Source organism: Mandrillus leucophaeus, unplaced genomic scaffold (genome assembly GCF_000951045.1).
Source record: "Mandrillus leucophaeus isolate KB7577 unplaced genomic scaffold, Mleu.le_1.0 Scaffold1457, whole genome shotgun sequence".
Taxonomy (NCBI): domain Eukaryota; kingdom Metazoa; phylum Chordata; class Mammalia; order Primates; family Cercopithecidae; genus Mandrillus; species Mandrillus leucophaeus.
In genome coordinates, this window is record NW_012101429.1 from 112,430 (window position 1) to 130,973 (window position 18,544).

Genomic DNA, 18,544 nt, shown 5'->3' on the forward strand with positions numbered 1-18,544 from the left:
ACTAAACAGCACTTGTTGTTGAAGACAGCAATAAAGCCTGAACCTGACACTCAAGCTTTTGTACAAGATCAGTTTTCTGGCTTGGACTGGTCAGGAGTCACTTCACTCAGAATCTTCATTAGTGATTTTAAGCGAGTGTGCGTTAGCACTATCTTCTCTTTCAGCACACCATTTTGTCACTGGAAAGGCAGAAGTGACCTCTCAAGGCAGCCAGGGCAGCATGGGTAGAATACAGATGGAAACCAATGGGAATCCCACAGGAACCACAGAATAAAAGGTTGTAAGTACTGCCTTTGAGTGAACCTTCAATGCCAACTAGGAAGGGCGCTTCCAAAACGACGTTATTTGTAACTCTGGAGAAGACCACGGCCCCAAGGGACCGCGACAGGTACCAGGCGAGGTGCACCGAGTCGGCGAGCACGGCGTGGCACTGTGCGCACTGGAAAACAGCGCACCTCTCAGGCTGCAGCCAAGACGGCAGCTGCGAGACGGCGGCCGGCTCCTCAGCCCCCAGCCCTGCGGGGCCGAGCGGCGAGGACCCCTTCACCACCTGTGTATCCCACTCCATGGAGGTCGTAAAAGAAGCTTCGTCAATCGCCCTCTCAGTGCCATCACAAAAGTCACCCTGGGGCGGCGTTGCACAAGGCGAGCGATGCCGCCGCGGCTGAGCCGCCATCTTCGATTCCTCTCAATTGTAAGTTCCCATTCCTGCTACATATTTCTCAACATGTTTTCTTACCTTGATACCCATTAGTTTTTCCTCTCTAGGACCTTCCTTACTTCCTTGATACTATGTCCAGCCATCTGCTCATAAGCCACATTATTTCAGTTATCTCATAAACACTTGTATTTTTCTCTCAACAGTTTGCACCCCAACAGCTATAAACATGCTCAAGTCTTCCGATCTCCATTACCTTCCTACCCTTAGCTCATGTCTTCTAGCTATTACCTCCTTCCTTATTCACCTAACTCTTTCAAAGAATAGCTTACACTAGTCATCACCTTCTTCTCATCTGTCATTCATTCTTCTGTCAACTCCATTCTGATTTGTCTCCAGCACTATACTTAAACTTTTCTTGCTAAGATTAACAATGCCATCTTACTTCCTAAATCCAATGGATGCTTTTCAGCGTACCTCTATGTTGCATGTAACAGTACTGATCACCTCTATCCTTCTGAAACTCTACTACACCAGTTTCTGTGTATTTCTACCACTTCTGACTTCTTTCTTGGGCTCATTTTAAGTGCCGGTACTCTCTAGAGTTCACTCCTGAGCCCTTTTCTCTTGCCACCTCTTTAGGTAATCCCAACCCATCTTATTCAAAGTATCTCCTGGCCAGGTACGGTGGCTCAGACCTGTAATTCCAGCACTTTGGGAAGCCAAGGTGGGAGGATCACTTGAGCCCAGGAGTTCAAGACCAGTCTGTACAGCACAGTAAGACTTCACCTCTACAAAACAAAATTTTAAATTAGCCAGGCATGCTAGTGCATGCCTGTAAGTCCCAGCTACCCAGGAGGCTGAGGTGGAAGGATCAATTGAGCCTGGGAGGTTGAGGCTGCAGTGAGCTATGGTTGTGCCATTGCACTCCAGCCTAGGCCACAGAGCGAGACCCTAACTCAAAAAGTATATATACACGCAGTTACATATAATTCTATATTAAATATACATATATTTTACATATTAAAATATTATATTTTAAATTCCTTAAAAACCTACTCTCTCTCTGGTTATTAGATACACATTAAAAAATTATTGTTAATCTTGTTAGGTATTAGGCCGGGAATAGTGGCTCTCGCCTGTAATCTCAGCACTTTGGGAAGCCAAAGGCAGCCAGATCGCTTGAGCCCAGGAGTTCGAGACCAGCCTGGGTAACATGGTAAAACCCCGTCTCTACCAAAAATACAAAAATTGGCCAGGTGGGACTATGGGTGCCTGCAGTGAGGCTGAGGCAGGAGAATTGCTTGAGCCCGGGAGGCAGAGGTTTCAGTGAGCCGAGATCATGCCACTTCCTTCAGCTTAGGCAATGGGAGTGAAACCCTGTCTCAAAAAATTTTAACAAAAGGTAATAAAATCTTGTTAGGTGTCATGATAACATGGTGGTTATTTGTTTTTTAAAAAAAGCCCTTATCATTAGGGAAGCATCCTTAAAGACTTACAGATGAATTATGTTTAGGACTTGTTATACCACAGCAAGAAAAGGAGGAGGATAGATAAAACAAAACTGGCAAAATGTTCATAATTATTGAAGCTGGGTGATGGGTACATGGGCATGTGCTACATTATTTTTAGTACTTTTCTGAATGTTTTTAAATTTTTATAATACATTTTATTTAAAAGCTCAAGACCCCCAGATTCTTGCTCTGTATTCTCTATCTCAAGTATTGGCACCTTCATCTGCCCAGTTATGCAAGCAAAAACCCTCATCCATGTTCTATTCAAAATCCAATCAATGACCAAATTTTGCCAGTTTTACCTACTATGAAGTTCTCAAATCTGCCCTTTCTTCATCTTTAACTTAATAACAGAATGTACCCTAAATTTAGTCAATTAAAAAAAGGAAACAAACAAAAACTATATCCATACTCTTGTCCCATCATTTCTTACTTAACTCCTAAGGCTTCCCTACTTCCAATTTTATCCCCGTTAGTCATCTTCCTTTAAAGTGATGAATCCTAAACACAGTTTGATTACATCACTCCCAGATTTAACATCTGTGATACTGTGAAATATATATTTGCTCTTTGTTCCCACTTCCTGGGATATAACTCCTAAAATCCTTGGAATCTCCAAAGTGATAACTGTCTTTATGCTGTTGAGTTGACTGATGGCTGGGTCTCCTGGATAGCCTCAGGATGGGAGCTGGTTGCCAAGGGAACCAACCCTGTGATTAGAAGGTTGGACCTTTCAGTCCCACAGCCCCACCCCCATCCCACCTCAGTAAAGGAGAGGGGCTGAAGATTCAGTTGATTACCAATGGTCAATGATGTAATTAATCATTCCTACATAATGAAGCCTCCATAAAAATCCAAAATGATCGGATTCAGAAAGCTTCTGGAAGCTGAACACACGAAGTTTCCAGTAGGGTGGTGCATCCAGGAAGGGTATGGAAACTTGGTACCTCCTCCCCTATACCTAAGCCCTATGCATCTCTTCATCTGTATCCTTGGTAATATTCTTTACAGTAAACCACTAAATGTAAGTAAGCAGTTCCCTGAGTTCTGTAAGCCTATCTAGCAAATTAATCAAACCCAAGGAATCTTGATTTATAGCCAGTCAGTCAGAGCACAGGTAAAACATCCTCCGGCTTGAGACTGGCATTGGAAGTGGGGGCAGTCTTGAGGGATTCAGTCCTCAACCTGTGAAATCTGACACTGTCTCCAGGTAGGTAATGTTGGAATTGAATTAGAGGACACCCAATTGGTGTCCACGGTAGAACTGCTTGCTTGCTTGCTGTGAAGTGCAGGGGGCAGGGCAGGGGAACTCCATACATCTGGTGTCAGAAACTTGTTATGACTATAGTAGGAGAAACTGAGTTTGGTTTTTCTGCATCACCAGATTTCCTCTAATAGTTTCCAACTTTCATAGTTGTCTTCTCAAAATACGCATCATAGGTGATGGTGCTTATACCACCTCCAGGAGATGACACTGTACTCTAGCACTGGCAACAATGAAGAGCCCCCAGACTTTTGTGTGCTCCAGAGAAAACCCTTCACCTCTCCTTCTTCATCCCTCATAGCCTCTTCACTATTATCGTGACCATCAGCATGAACCTTATTAAATTATGTATTCCTAATTATATCAGTCACCAAGTCATCTCTCATCTTCAGAATTTATTCCCATAAACTTCTAGCATCCCTTCATATTACCCCTTTTTCCATCTCTCCTAAATGAAAATTGGCTCTCATCTGAAAACAACTGCTTTCTCTGCAACCCTTCAAAAGACTGCTATATTTTTCATCTATACCCATTGTACCACTGAGCCTGGGAATACATCTGTTCTCCTTGCTGCTTCTACACCATTCTCTCCCCATCCTCTCTAAAACTCCCTCAACTCTGAAACTCATTTTTTATGACTTTACCATTTCTACCCCTCCTTGTTGCAGTTAGTAGACCCCAAGGTCACCCCATCACGTGGCTTTCCAACATTATAATTCTGTGGGATTTAAACGTACAACCAAAGAAATCTCAGAAATCTATTTTCTCTAGTCCAATGACCTTGGCCTCTACCCTCTCCTTTAGAACACCCTCTCATGTTCACACCCCAGACATTGATGCTAGTAACTATAATCTTTCCATAATACTATTTTCAAGCATCCTATTCTTTACACCTATTTTTTCAGTTCACCCCTTTTAGTAACCTAACTCCAAACATTTGTCACCCACATCAGGTTCTACAACCTAATGATCCAATCACCTTTTCACTGTCTCTTGCATTTAGTATGTCCTAACTTCACTCCTTACCCAGCTTAAATTCTATGTCCATCAATAAAGTCATTTTGTACATTAAAATCACCTTGTGGCAAGGTGCAGTGGCTCACACCTGTAATTCCTGACTTTGGGAGGCTGAGGCGGGTGGATCACCTGAGGTCAGGAGTTTGAGACCAGCTTGGCCAACATGGCAAAACTCCATTTCTACTAAAAATACAAAAAATTAGCCAGGCGTGGTGGCGGGTGCCTGTAATCCCAGCTACTTAGGAGACTAAGGCAGGAGAATTGCTTGAACCTAGGAGGTGGAGATTGCAGAGAACTGAGATCGTGCCATTGAACCACAGCCTGGATGACAGAGCAAGACTCTGTCTCAAAAAAAAAAAAAAAAGAGTCACTTCCAAGATGGCTGAATAGGAACAGCTCCGGTCTGCAGCTCCCAGCGAGACTGATGCAGAAGATGGGTGATTTCTGCATTTCCAACTGAGGTACCTGGTTCATCTCATTGGGACTGGCTGGACAGTGGGTGCAGCCCACGGAGGGCAAGTTGAAGCAGGGTGGGGCATCGCCTCACCCGGGAAGCACGAGGGGTCAGCGCATTTCGCTTTCCTAGCCAAGGGAAGCCATGACAGACTGTATCTGGAGCAACGGTATACTCCTGACCAAATATTGTGCTATTCCCACAGTCTTAGTAACTGGCAGACCAGGAGATACCCTCCCGTGCCTGGCTTGGTGGATCCCACACCCACGGAGCCTTGCTCACTGCTAGCACAGCAGTCTGAGATTGACCTGTGAGGCTGCAGCTGGACAGGCGAAGGGGCGTCCGCCACTGCTGAGGTTTGAGTAGCTCACAGTGTAAACAAAGAGGCCTGGAAGCACGAACTGGGCGGAGCCCATCACAACTCAGAAAGGCCTACTGCCTCTATAGATTCCACCTCTGGGGACAGGGCAAAAGGTGGCAGATAGCTTCTGCAGACTTAAACGTCTGACAGCTCTGAAGAGAGCAGTGGTTCTCTCAGCATGGCCGTTGAGCTCCGATAATGGACAGACTGCCTCCTCAAGTAGGTCCCTGACCCCCATGTAGCCTGACTGGGAGACATCTTCCAGTAGGGGGCCGACAGACACCTCAAACAGGCGGGTGCCCCTCTGGGACAAAGCTTCCAGAGGAGGGTTCAGGCAGGAATATTTGCTGTTCTGCAGTCTCCACTGGTGATACCCAGGCAAACAGGGTCTGGAGTGGACCTCTAGCAAACTCCAACAGACCTGCAGCTGAGGGATCTGACTGTTAGAAGGAAAACTAACAAACAGAAAGGAATAGCATCATCATCAATAAAAAGGACATCTACACCAAAACCCCATCTGTAGGTCACCATCATCAAAGATCAAAGGTAGATAAAACCACAAAGATGGGGAGAAACCAGAGCAAAAAACCTGAAATTTCCAAAAAACAGAGCGCCTCTGCTCCTCCAAAGGATCACAGCTCTTGGCCAACAAGGGAACAAAACTGGACAGAGAATGAGTTTCACAACTAGTTGACAGAAGTAGGCTTCAGAAGGTCAGTAATAACAAACTTCTCCGAGCTAAAGGAGCATGTTCTAACCTGTCACAAGGAAGCTAAAAACCTTGAAAAAAGGTTAGACGAATAGCTAACTAGAATAAACAGTGTAGAGAAGACCTTAAGTGACCTGATGGAGCTGAAAACCATGGCACGAGAACTACGTGATGCATGCACAAGCTTCAGTAGCTGATTCGATCAAGTGGAAGAAAGGGTATCAGTGACTGAAGATCAAATTAATGAAATAAAGTGAGAGGACAAGATTAGAGAAAAAAGAGTGAAAAGAAACGAATAAAGCCTCCAAGAAATATGGGACTATGTGAAAAGACCAAATCTACATTTGACTGGTGTACCGGAAAGTGACACAGAGAATGGAACAAAGTTAGAAAACTCTCTTCAGGATATTATCCAGGAAAATTTCCATAACCTAGCAAGGCAGGCCAACATTCAAATTCAGAAAATACAGAGACCACCACAAAGATACTCCTCGAGAAGAGCAACTCCAAGACACATAATTGTCAGATTCACCAAGGTGGAAGTGAACAGAAAACTTTTAAGGGCCGCCAGAGAGAAAGGTTGGGTTACCCACAAAGGGAAGCCCATCACACTAAGCGAATCTCTCGGCAGAAACCCTACAAGTCAGAAGAGAGTGGGGGCCAGTATTCAACATTCTTAAAGAAAAGAATTTTCAACCCAGAATTTCATATCCAGCCAAACTAAGGTGCATAAGTGAAGGAGAAATAAAATCCTTTACAGACAAGCAAATGCTGAGAGATTCTGTCACCACCAGGCCTGCCCTACAAGAGCTTCTGAAGGAAGCACTAAACATGAATAGGATCGACCAGTACCAGCCGCTGCAAAAACATGCAAAATGGTAAAAACCAGTAACGCTATGAAGAAACCACATCAATTAATGGGAAAAATAACCAGCTAACATCATAATGACAGGATCAAATTCAGTCATAACAATACTAACCTTAAATGTAAATGGGCTAAATGCCCCAAATAAAAAATATAGACTGGCAAATTGGATAGAGTCAAGACCCATCAGTTTGCTGTATTCAGGAGACCCATCTCACGTGCAAAGATGCACACAGACTCAAAATAAAGGGATGGAGGAAGATCTGCCAAGCGAATGGAAAACAAAACAAAACAAAAAAGCAAGAGTTGCAATCCTAGTCTCTGATAAAACAGACTTTAAACCAACAAAGACCAAAAGAGACAAAGAAGGCCATTACATAATGGTAAAGGGATAACTTTAACAAGAAGAGCTAACTATCCTAAATATATATGCACCCAATACAGAAGCACCCAGATTCATAAAGCAAGTCCTCAGAGACCTACAAAGAGACTTAGACTCCCACACAATAATGATGGGAGATTTTAACACCCCACTGTCAATATTACACAGATCAATGAGACAGAAGGTTAACAAGGATATCCAGAACTTGAACTCAGCTCTGGACCAAGTGGACCTAATAGACATCTACAGAACCCTCCCCCACAAATCAACAGAATATACATTCTTCTCAGCACCACATCATACTTATTCTAAAACTGACCACATAATTGGTAGTAAAATACTACTCAGCAAATGTAAAAGAACAGAAATCACAACAAACTGTCTCTCAGACCACAGTGCAATCAAATTAGAACTCAGGATTAATAAACTCACTCAAAACAGCACAACTACATGGAAACTGAACAACCTGCTCCTGAATGACTACTGGGTAAATAACGAAATGAAGGCAGAAATAAAGATGTTATTTGAAAACAATGAGAACAAAGACACGTTTCAGAATCTCTGGGACACTTTTAAAGCAGTAAGTAGAGGGAAATTTGTAGCACTAAATGACCACAAAAGAAAGCAGGAAGGAGCTAAAATGACATCCTAACATCACAATGAAAAGAACTAGAGAAGCAGGAGCAAACAAATTCAAAAGCCAGCAGAAGGCAAGAAATAACTAAGATGAGAGTAGAACTGAAGAAGATAGAGACACAAAAAACCCTTCAAAAAAAAAAATCAGTGAATCCAGGAGCTGGTTTTTTGAAAAGATCAGCAAAATACATAGACCTCTAGCAAGATTAATAAAGAAGAAAAGAGAGAAGAATCAAATAGACACAGTAAAAAATGATAAAGGTGATATCACCACTGATCTCACAGAAATACAAACTACCATCAGAGAATAGTATAAACACCTCTATGCAAATAAACTAGAAAATCTAGAAGAAATGGATAAATTTCTGGACACATACACCCTCCCAAGACTAAATCAAAAAGAAGTTGAATCTCTGAATAGACCAATAACAGGTTCTGAAATTGAGGCAATAATAGCCTACCAACCAAAAAAAGTTCAGAACCAGACAGATTCACAGCTGAATTCTACCACAGGTACAAAAAGGAGATGGTACCATTCCTTCTGAAACTATTCCAATCAATAGAAAAAGAGGGAATCCTCCCTAATTCATTTTATGAGGCCAGGATCATCCTGATACCAAAGCCTGGTAGAGACACAACAAAAAAAGAGAATTTTAGGGCAATATCCCTGATAAACATCGATGCAAAAGTCCTCAATAAAATACTGAATCCAGCAGCACATCAAAAATCTCATCCGCCACAATCAAGTCAGCTTCATCCCTGGGATGCAAGGCTGGTTCAACATATGCAAATCAATAAATGTAATCCACCACATAAACAGAACCAATGACAAAAAACCACATGATTATCTCAATAGATGCAGAAAAGGCCTTTGACAAAATTCAACAGTCCTTCATGCTAAAAACTCTCAATAAGCTAGGTACTGATGGAACATATCTCAAAATAATAAGCGCTTTTTTGACAAACCCACAGCCTGAATGGGCAAAAAATTGGAAGCATTCCCTTTGAAAGCCAGCACAAGACAAGGATGCCCTCTCTCACCACTCCTGTTCAACAAAGTGTTGGAGTTCCGGCTAGGGCAATCAGGCAAGAGAAAGCAATAAAGGTATTTGATTAAGAAAAGAGGAAGTCAAATTGTCTCTGTTTGCAGATGACATGATTGTATATTTAGAAAACCCCATTGTCTCAGACCAAAATCTCTTTAAGCTGATAAGCAACTTCAGCAAAGTCTCAGAATACAAAATCAATGTGCAAAAATCACAAGTGTTCCTATACACCAATAATAGACAAACAGAGAGCCAAATCATGAGTGAACTCCCATTCACAATTACTACAAAGAGAATAAAATAGCTAGGAATCCAATATACCAGAGATGTGAAGGACCTCTTCAAGGAGAACTACAAACCACTGCTCAACGAAATAAAAGAAGACACAAACAAATGGAAGAACATTCCATGCTCATGGATAGGAAGAATCAGTATCATGAAAATGGCCATACTGCCCAAAGTAATTTACAGATTCAATGCCATCCCCATCAAGCTACCACTGACTTTCTTCACAGAGTTGGAAAAAACTACTTTAAAGTTCATATGGAACCAAAAAAGAGCCCGTACAGCCAAGACAATCCTAAGCAAAAAGAACAAAGCTGGAGGCATCATGCTACCTGACTTCAAACTACACTACAAGGCTACAGTAACCAAAACAGTATGGTACTGGTACCAAAACAGATACACAGACCAATGGAACAGAACAGAGGCCTCTGAAATAACACTACACATCTACAACCATCTGATCTTTGACAAACCTGACAAAAACAAGCAATGGGGAAAGGATTCCCTATTTAATAAACGGTGCTGGGAAAACTGGCTAGCCATATGTAGAAAGCTGAAACTGGATGCCTTCCTTACACCTTATACAAAAATTAACTCGAGATGGATTAAAGACTTAAATGTAAGACCTAACACCATAAAAACCCTAAAAGAAAACCTAGGTAATACCATTCAGAACATAGGCATGGGCAAAGACTTCATGACTAAAACACCAAAAGCAATGGCAACAAAAGCCAAAATAGACAAATGGTATCTAATTAAACTAAAGAGCTTCTGCACAGCAAAAGAAACTATCATCAGAGTGAACAGGCAACGTACAAAATGGGAGAAAATTTGTGCAATCTATCCATCTGACAAAGGGCTAATATCCAGAATCTACAAGGAACTTAAATTTGTAAGAAAAAAACAAACAGCCCCCATCAAAAAGTGGGCAAAGGATATGAATAGACACTTCTCAAAAGAAGACATTTATGCAGCCAACAGACATAAAAAAATGCTCATCATCACTGGTCATTGGAGAAACACAAATGAAAACCACAATGAGATACTATCTCATGCCAGTTAGAATGGCAATCATTAAAAAGTCATGAAACAACAGGTGCTGGAGAGGATGTGGAGAAATAGGAATGCTTTTACACTGTTGGTGGGAGTGTAAATTAGTTCAACCATTGTGGAAGACAGTGTGGCGATTCCTCAAGGATCCAGAACTAGAAATACCATTTGACCCAGCGATCTCAATACTGGGCATATACCCAAAGGATTATAAATCATTCTACGATAAAGACACATGCACATGTGTTTCTTGGGGCACTATTCACAATAGCAAAGACTTGGAACCAACCCAAATGTCCATCAATGATAGACTGGATTAAGAAAATGTGGCACATACACACAATGAAATACTATGCAGCCATAAAAAAGGATGAGTTCATGTCCTTTGCAGGGACATGGATGCAGCTGGAAACCATCATTCTAAGCAAACTATCACAAGAACAGAAAACCAAACACCGCATGTTCTTACTCATAGGTAGGACAGAACACATGGACACAGGGTGGGGAACATCACACACCAGGGCCAGTCGGGACATGGGGGCCTGGGGGAGGGATAGCATTAGGAGAAATACCTAATGTAAACGATGAGTTGATGGGTACAGCAAACAAACATGGCACATGTATACCTATGTAACAAACCTGCACGTTGTGCACATGTAACTTAGAACTTATATAATTGAAAAAAAAAATCACCTTACATACATGCTCAATCCCTTGCCCCCCTCTTGCTCTCTACAAGAGGGATGAGGTTCTCAAAACCTCACCCTAATTAAACCAAATGTTACTCCTATGCTGTACCTGCACTCATGTAGCTGAACATGGCTGAAGAAAACTACACGGCCACATGGACTGCTCTTTTGAAATTCATAAACATCAACTTAAAATACATTTTTTAATATTTCAGATTATTTCTCTAATACAGAATCTGAGTACATTTTAAAATACTATTGATGCATACAGCCAAATTGCTTTTAAAATAAAATTTACTTATATATGGAGCTATTTTGAAAATATTTATCATGGGGCATGGAACTTCTACTCTAGGAATTTTAAGGAAATAATTTTAGAAGTATACAAAAATTTAGTTACTAGGTTACTTATAATAGACTTAACAGTTAAAAAAAAGAAAGTTGGAGTTGTCCTACAATAATGAAAAATTAGTAACAATCCAAATGTTGAACTATATGGCATAGGTGAAATACATTATGCTAAGTTCATACCATAGGACGCTATTAAGCCAATGGAAAAATATTCATAATATACTGTTGAAGAGGAAAAACGTAGATTATAAGAATACATATATAATCTTTGAAAATTTTATATATATGTATTATTATAAATAAGTATATAAGAAAAAAGCCTGGAGGATATCAATATTTATCTTTGGATAATAAAATTATTGCTGTTTTATTTTCCATCTTTTATGTGTTCTACAAAAAATACATATTTCTTTATTAATGAATGTATCAATTTACATGTGCAGTACTGAGAATATAGTGGGATAACATTTGAGATTATAGCAGATTAAATTAGCTGTACTTACTATTATTTCTGATGCAAAATACCTGAAAGGATCATTTCCACCTTCTTCAGACTGTTCAAGGAATTGTGCTGTCAGCAAAGGGCATTTCAAGCTTTTGAAACAACTAAGACATAAGAAATAGGTAACTATGAAATCAACACTTCCAAGTATAAAATCCCTAGTTCTTCAAATCTAAGTTAATTTTACTTGAAAAATAACATAAGCACTGCTATGGTTTGAATGACTCTCCTCTCCAAAACTCATGTTGAAATTTAACTGCCATAAAGAGGTGGGAATTAGGCCAAGGGGGCTCCACTCTCATGCATGAGATTAATGCTCTTGTAAAAGGGCAAGTTCAGCCCACTTTTGCCTTTTGCCCTTTTACCTTCAGCCACATTATGACACAGCTAGAAGGCCCTTGCCAGATGCCAGCGCCTTAACTGTAGACTTCCCAGCCTCCAGAACTGGGAACCAATGAATTTCGTTCATTATAAATCACCCAGTCTTAGGTAGTCTGTTATATCAGCACAAGTAGATTAAGACAAGCATCAATAACTTAATGTTCTATAAAACTGTTGATGTAACGTCGTTCGTACTAGTAATAGGGAGAACATGAGAACACCTTGGGAGACTCAACATGCTAAGACTGACTTCTACATCTGAACTATTCCATTGAATTCTGAATGTTTGAGGGCCAGTGCTAGTCTATGATGTTGTTTTCATTAGTTCAAAGAAAAAATCAGGAAATAGTCATTTTTTCACACAGCTCTACTTGTTTTATTTAGAAAATGAAACTTTATTCTGGGATTAAGCCTTTCCTATTTCTTTAGTTAAAATATCTTTTCTTTTATGAGATAATGGATTTTATAAATGGTAAAAAACTTTTTTTTGAGACAGGGTCTCTGTCACCCAGGCTGGAATGCAGTGGCACAATAATAGCACACTGTAACCTCAAACTCCTGGGCCCAAAGGATCCTCCTGCCGCAGCCTGCCAAGTAGCTTGGACTACAGGCACACAACACTGTGCCCAGCTAACTTTTTTATTTTTTGTAGAGACAGGGTCTCACTATGTTGCCCAGGCTGGTCTCAAACTCCTGACCTCAAGCAATCTCCCACCTTGGCCTCCCAAAGTGTTAGGATTACAGACGTGAGCCACCATATCTGGCTGTTAATTTTTTTTAAATGTCCTGACAAGTAGGAAGCTAAAAATAGCATGTCTCCAAAATTAAAATATTATTTTATATTCTATTTTTTAGAGATGAGGTCTTGCTGTGTTGCCTAAGTTGGTCTTGAACTCCTGGCCTCAAGTGATCCTCCTGCCTCAGCCTCCAAGTAGCCAAAATTTAAAAATTACTGGTCCATGTAATTAAATAATCTAGTCTATCACTGTCCAATAGAAATATAACATAGCCCTACATATAAGATCTTTTAGTAGACATATGAAAAAAGTAGTAAGAATGGGAGAGATGATTTTAATAATTTATCTTAACCCAATATATCTGAAACATTGTCATTTCAACATGTTATCAATATAAAAATTATTGAGGTATTTTACTGTGTGTTTTTGTTTTTTTTTTTAAATAACAAATCTTCAAAATCCAGGGGATATTTTATACTTAAAGTACATCTGAATTTTGACCAGCCATATGTCACATGCTACAGCCACATTGAACAGTACATGTTTAGTCTATAGCACCCATGGAGGGAATGCTGTTGGGTGGATACTCTACTACTATTTTTGTAGTCAAGTTGGATGTTCTGTCTGGTGGTCCTTCTGCTGCTTTCTTTGAAAGAGTAAAACACAATTTCTCCATAGAGCTACATATATCTATTTCCCACACTCACCCTGAGCTACATGTATCTATTTCCCCCACTTTCATTATTCACTTACTATGATGAATAAAGGCAATACAAAGAAGAATATAAAGTAAATGAATGGATTTTGGTTTTATAATTATTTTATTAATTAGTTTTTTAAAGACAGGGTCTTGCTCTGTTGCCCAGGCTGGAGTACAGTGGCCGATCATCACTCACTGCAGCCTCACACTCCTGGATTCAACCCATCCTCTAGCCTCAGCCTCCCAAGTAGTAGCACTACAGGTATATGCCACTACATCCAGCTAATTTTTAAATTTTTTTTTGTAGAGATGGGGGTCTCGCTGTGTTGCCAAGGCTGGTCTCAAACTCCTGGCCCCAAACAATCCTCTCATGTCAGTCTCCCAAAGTGATGGGATTACATGTGTGAGCCACTACACCCGGCCTATAATTTTTTTAAATATAAATGTCTCAAGTCCCCATGCTGTATCAGTTGAACCCTACCTTCTTCTGAAATTCAAAATGTGAAACTAGATTTCTATTTACATGTCAAACAAGGTGAAGAAACATAAAATAACTGAACTATCAATTACTTAAGTCCATTGTGAGATGTTCTTAAAATTATACTTACAATTTCAGTAATTCATCCTTCAACTTTTCATTTTCCAGTGAGTTTTCTTTGTTATCAATGACTTCTTCCACAAAAGGCTTAGTGAACTCTATTAAGGCCTTGCAACACTGACAAAGGCCATAGTCATCCATTTGTATTTGTTCTTTTGAGTATGGAACAGGAAGAAGAGATAGCTGATTCCAAAGGGTAGACAATGCTAATCCAATTGAATATGCCTTGTTATGAACTTTCTGAATCACTAGAACAAAGATCAAGTTGTCGCTCATCAAGTATGCTAAACACGGGACAAGAAATTCGGCAAATGTGGAATTACAAGATACCTCCTCCTTCCATATTTTAACAGCTCTTGAAATCAAGATGACACATCACAGTCTAACTGGCAGTGTTTTTTTCTTCTTAGTTGTGCATAAAATAACACAGCATCTTGCCATGAAATGCTGTTTAGGTTATGTTTATAACCGACTATGTGTAACAGGCTATGTACTTAAGAAACATGTTCTTCCCATGTTTTTTGTGTTATAAGCACAAAATATGAGAGTGTATTGTAAACTGCAAAGCACTATACAAATAGGAGGTGGTATTATTAGATTTTTTTCCCCTAGAAGACAGAATATTATAGGTGGTATGAAACTGGTAGGCATTCATATTTAAAACAAATATAATTTCTGATTCCAGGTCCCTCTATCAGATTGTGAGATAAATGAATTTCCTAAAATGAAAAATAACCTTTTCCCATGGATACTGTCTGCCTCGGTTGCCAAGACGCATTACCTACCAATATTGTTACTGCACTCAGCCATGGAGCCTTATCATGCCATATCTCCTTATTTCATTCTTCAGCAGTACCTTTGCTATGCCCAATCCACCTCCCAAAGCAGAGGCTGAGTAATGTCCTGCCTGATACTCTTCTGGACTACTATAATGCTATCAGATTTAGTACTGCAGACACCACAGAGGTAATCCTTGAAATATGTTTCGGGAGAAAATTCTAGATTTAAGCAGCAGATAGGAAGGTTAGGCAAAAAGGTATAGGTTTCAATACAGCACATGAAAAATAGTAGGACATTCAACAGAATATTTACTGGGTACCCACTCTGGCCAGATACTATAATCTTTCCATGAGCAGCAGAATTCACATTGGCATTGCTATTATTCGTTTAAGCAGAGTACTCACTAATTAGCTGTAAACTTTGGTGTAGTATTGACATTTTGGGGTAACCATCAAGGCACTTAAAGATACAACAAGAAGTACTCTGATCTCAAAATTCTCATTACCTGTTTGTAATGGCTGAAGCAAAAGAAGAATACTTTGGGATATCTGTTTTCCAGAGGGCTCTTCAATCAGTTCAAGCAAACCCAACAATAATTCCTTTGGATTGCATAACTATAAAAATATTCACAATTGAACCTGTTTAATACAAGTTGTATTTAAAGCCACATTATTACTATTTTTAAGAAGACATATATTGACAAAAAATATTATACAATTATGTTTTTGCTTAACATTAAAATTATTTATACAATTGTTAAAAAAAATATGCACTAGCAAAATACAGAATCTGTGATGGTCAAGTAACTATAAAACTAAAAAGCAGCAAGAAGTCAATGGATCTTTAAGCTCACGTTTCCTTTGTGCTTCACCTGTCTACTCTGAAATTGCCTTAATAAATTCCCAGGGGCTCCAGCAGGTGGGACCTTTCAATCCCACGCTGCAAGCCTATTTAGGCTAGTCCGGAATCGCTTCTGTATTTTTTAAACAGGTGAAACTTTGCATTGCTTTCTGACTGGCAATATTTTATCATCTCACTTGACTGTTTTTTTAAAAAGCTCCCAGCTCCCTTAGTCAATAACTCATACAGACGGAGCTCTCCTTCCAAATATATATTTGGGTATATTTACACTGATCACTAAGCAGTTTCTTATAACATCCTTTTTCTCAGAATTTTTCTTTCTTAGCCATCAAATATTGCCTTTAAACTCTACTAGCCTTTTACCAACGGTCTCTTTCTAAGGTTGTTAGTCACAACTGATCTGTGTTCTACCCCTATTCCTACTTTCATTTTAATCACTTGTATTCTAGGCTTTCGATTCTCTTTTAAGGAACGTACCACAAAGAAAGAGGACTGAGATTTTAATTCTAGTTCTAATGTTGCCAAAAGATAAATGTGACCTTGAACTACCTCTCTAAACCTTGTATTCCACATCTATACAAAAAGTTACTTGTTAAAATATAGCTTCCCAGGTCTCTCCCTGGAGATGCTGAATCAATGGGTCTGATACGAAGTTAATGAGGTTAGAAAATTCTTTTATCCAGAGAATTTGGGAAATCCTGAAATGGAACTGCCTATCCAATCAATAAGACTGGGTCTTTTCTCCAACAAGTTCCTTTCTGCATGTACTTTCATGAACTGAAAGCTTTCTTACCAAACAATAAACATTAAAGGGAATTATAAAATACTGCTGTGTGTTATGACAAAGAGAACCTTGTTAACTTACCTTTACTAATAAATCAAAGATCAAAAAGCAAACTTTTCTTTTAGCATCCTCTTTATCTTTACACAAAAGGCATCGAACAACAGGACCAATGAGATTCCAGCCCATATTCTTGATGATGACCTGTAAAGACATTTTCAGAGTAAAGCAAACACTGCCACCTACAGGACTCTCGCAGTGTGCTTTCCTATCTTGGAAGAGCTCAGAATTGTCTCTGAAACAGGAAGATGGGAGAAGTGAGGCCTATGACATTTCACCACAGACTTTCCAGGGTGGGCTGCTGACAGATAAACATTTTTAAATAGATAGTTTTTAATATGTTCACTGAGGAAAGGCAAAAGGGTCTTTACTTTTTATCAGGCAAGCTGATGTTTCCCAAGATTTAAATAGTGCCTCTATTTCCAAAAAGAGTTAATTTGCTGAATACAGGTACTTAACTTCCACAGAGAATTTTTCTCCCCTTATTCATAAAGAAATCCAGCCAATGCTCCTGTACCTTTTAAAGTTCCTTGGAGTCTCTAAATATAATCATTGTAATTTATATAAAAAGAAGGAATACGACTTCATTAACTATCTCTCCTACATACAAGTGGCTTCTATGTTCAAAGATATTTCAGAATGCTTACCACACAAGTGAAAGTTTATCTTTATAATTACTAATTCACATTCATTATCAAAACCACTGATTTTCAAAAGTATCAGCTGTCAGGCCTCTGAGCCAAAGCTAAGCCATCATATCCCCTGTGACCTGCACGTACACATCCAGATGGCCGGTTCCTGCCTTAACCGATGACATTCCACCACAAAAGAAGTGAAAATGGCCAGTCCTTGCCTTAGGCGATGATATTATCTTGTGAAATTCCTTTTCCTGGCACATCCTGCCTCAAAAGCTCTCCCACTGAGCACCTTGTGACCCCCACCCCTGCCTGCCAGAGCACCCCCTTTGACTGTAATTTTTTCTTCTACCTACCCAAATCCTATAAAACGGCCCCACCCCTATCTCCCTTCGCTGACTCTTTTCGGACTCAGCCCGCCTGCACCCAGGTGATTAAAAAGCTTTATTGCTCACACAAAGCCTGTTTGGTGGTCTCTTCACACGGATGCCAGTGACATTTTGGTGCCATGACTCGGATCGGGGGACCTCCTTTGGGAGATCAATCTCCTGTCCTCTTGCTCTTTGCTCTGTGAGAAAGATCCACCTACGACCTCAGGTCCTCAGACAGATCAGCCCAAGGAACAGCTCACCAATTTTAAATCTAGTAAGCGGCCTCTTTTTACTCTCTTCTCCAATCTCTCTCACTATCCCTCAACCTCTTTCTCCTTTCAATCTTGGCGTCACACTTCAATCTTTCCCTTCTCTTAATTTCAGTTCCTTTCCATTTCTGGTAGAGACAGAGGAGACGCGTTTTATCTGTGGATCCAAAACTCCGGCACTGGTCACGGACTCGGGAAGACAGTCTTCCCTTGGTGTTTACTCACCCGGGGATGGCTGCCTGATTATTCGCCCACACTTCAGAGATGTCTGACCACACGGGACGCCTGCCTTGGTCCTTCACCCTTAGCAGCAACTACTGCTTTTCTGGGGGGCAAGAACCCCCCGACCCCTTCTCTCCGTGTCTCTACTCCTCCACTTTTCTGGGGGGCAAGCACCCCCCACTCCTTCTCTCCATGTCTCTACTCTCTTTTCTCTGGGCTTGCCTCCTTCACTATGGGCAACCTTCCACCCTCCATTGCTCCTTCTTCTCCCTTAGCCTGTGTTCTCAAGAACTTAAAACCTCTTCAACTCACACCTGACCTAAACCTAAACACCTTATTTTCTTCTACAATGCCACCTGACCCCAA

At 40.2% G+C, this 18,544-nt stretch overlaps 1 protein-coding gene across 2 annotated transcripts in view; it reads right to left on the minus strand.

Moving 5' to 3' along the window:
* GLMN (glomulin, FKBP associated protein) overlaps positions 1-18,544 on the minus strand; it is a 55,757-nt gene that overhangs the window by 25,591 nt on the left and 11,622 nt on the right. For both annotated transcript variants that reach the window (XM_011974461.1, XM_011974460.1), the window contains exons 4-7: positions 16,706-16,825; positions 15,485-15,593; positions 14,210-14,447; positions 11,785-11,887 (exon numbers count right to left, since the gene is read on the minus strand). In XM_011974461.1, coding sequence (XP_011829851.1) covers positions 11,785-11,887; positions 14,210-14,447; positions 15,485-15,593; positions 16,706-16,825 — 570 coding nt within the window. The remainder of the gene's footprint in view (positions 1-11,784; positions 11,888-14,209; positions 14,448-15,484; positions 15,594-16,705; positions 16,826-18,544) is intronic.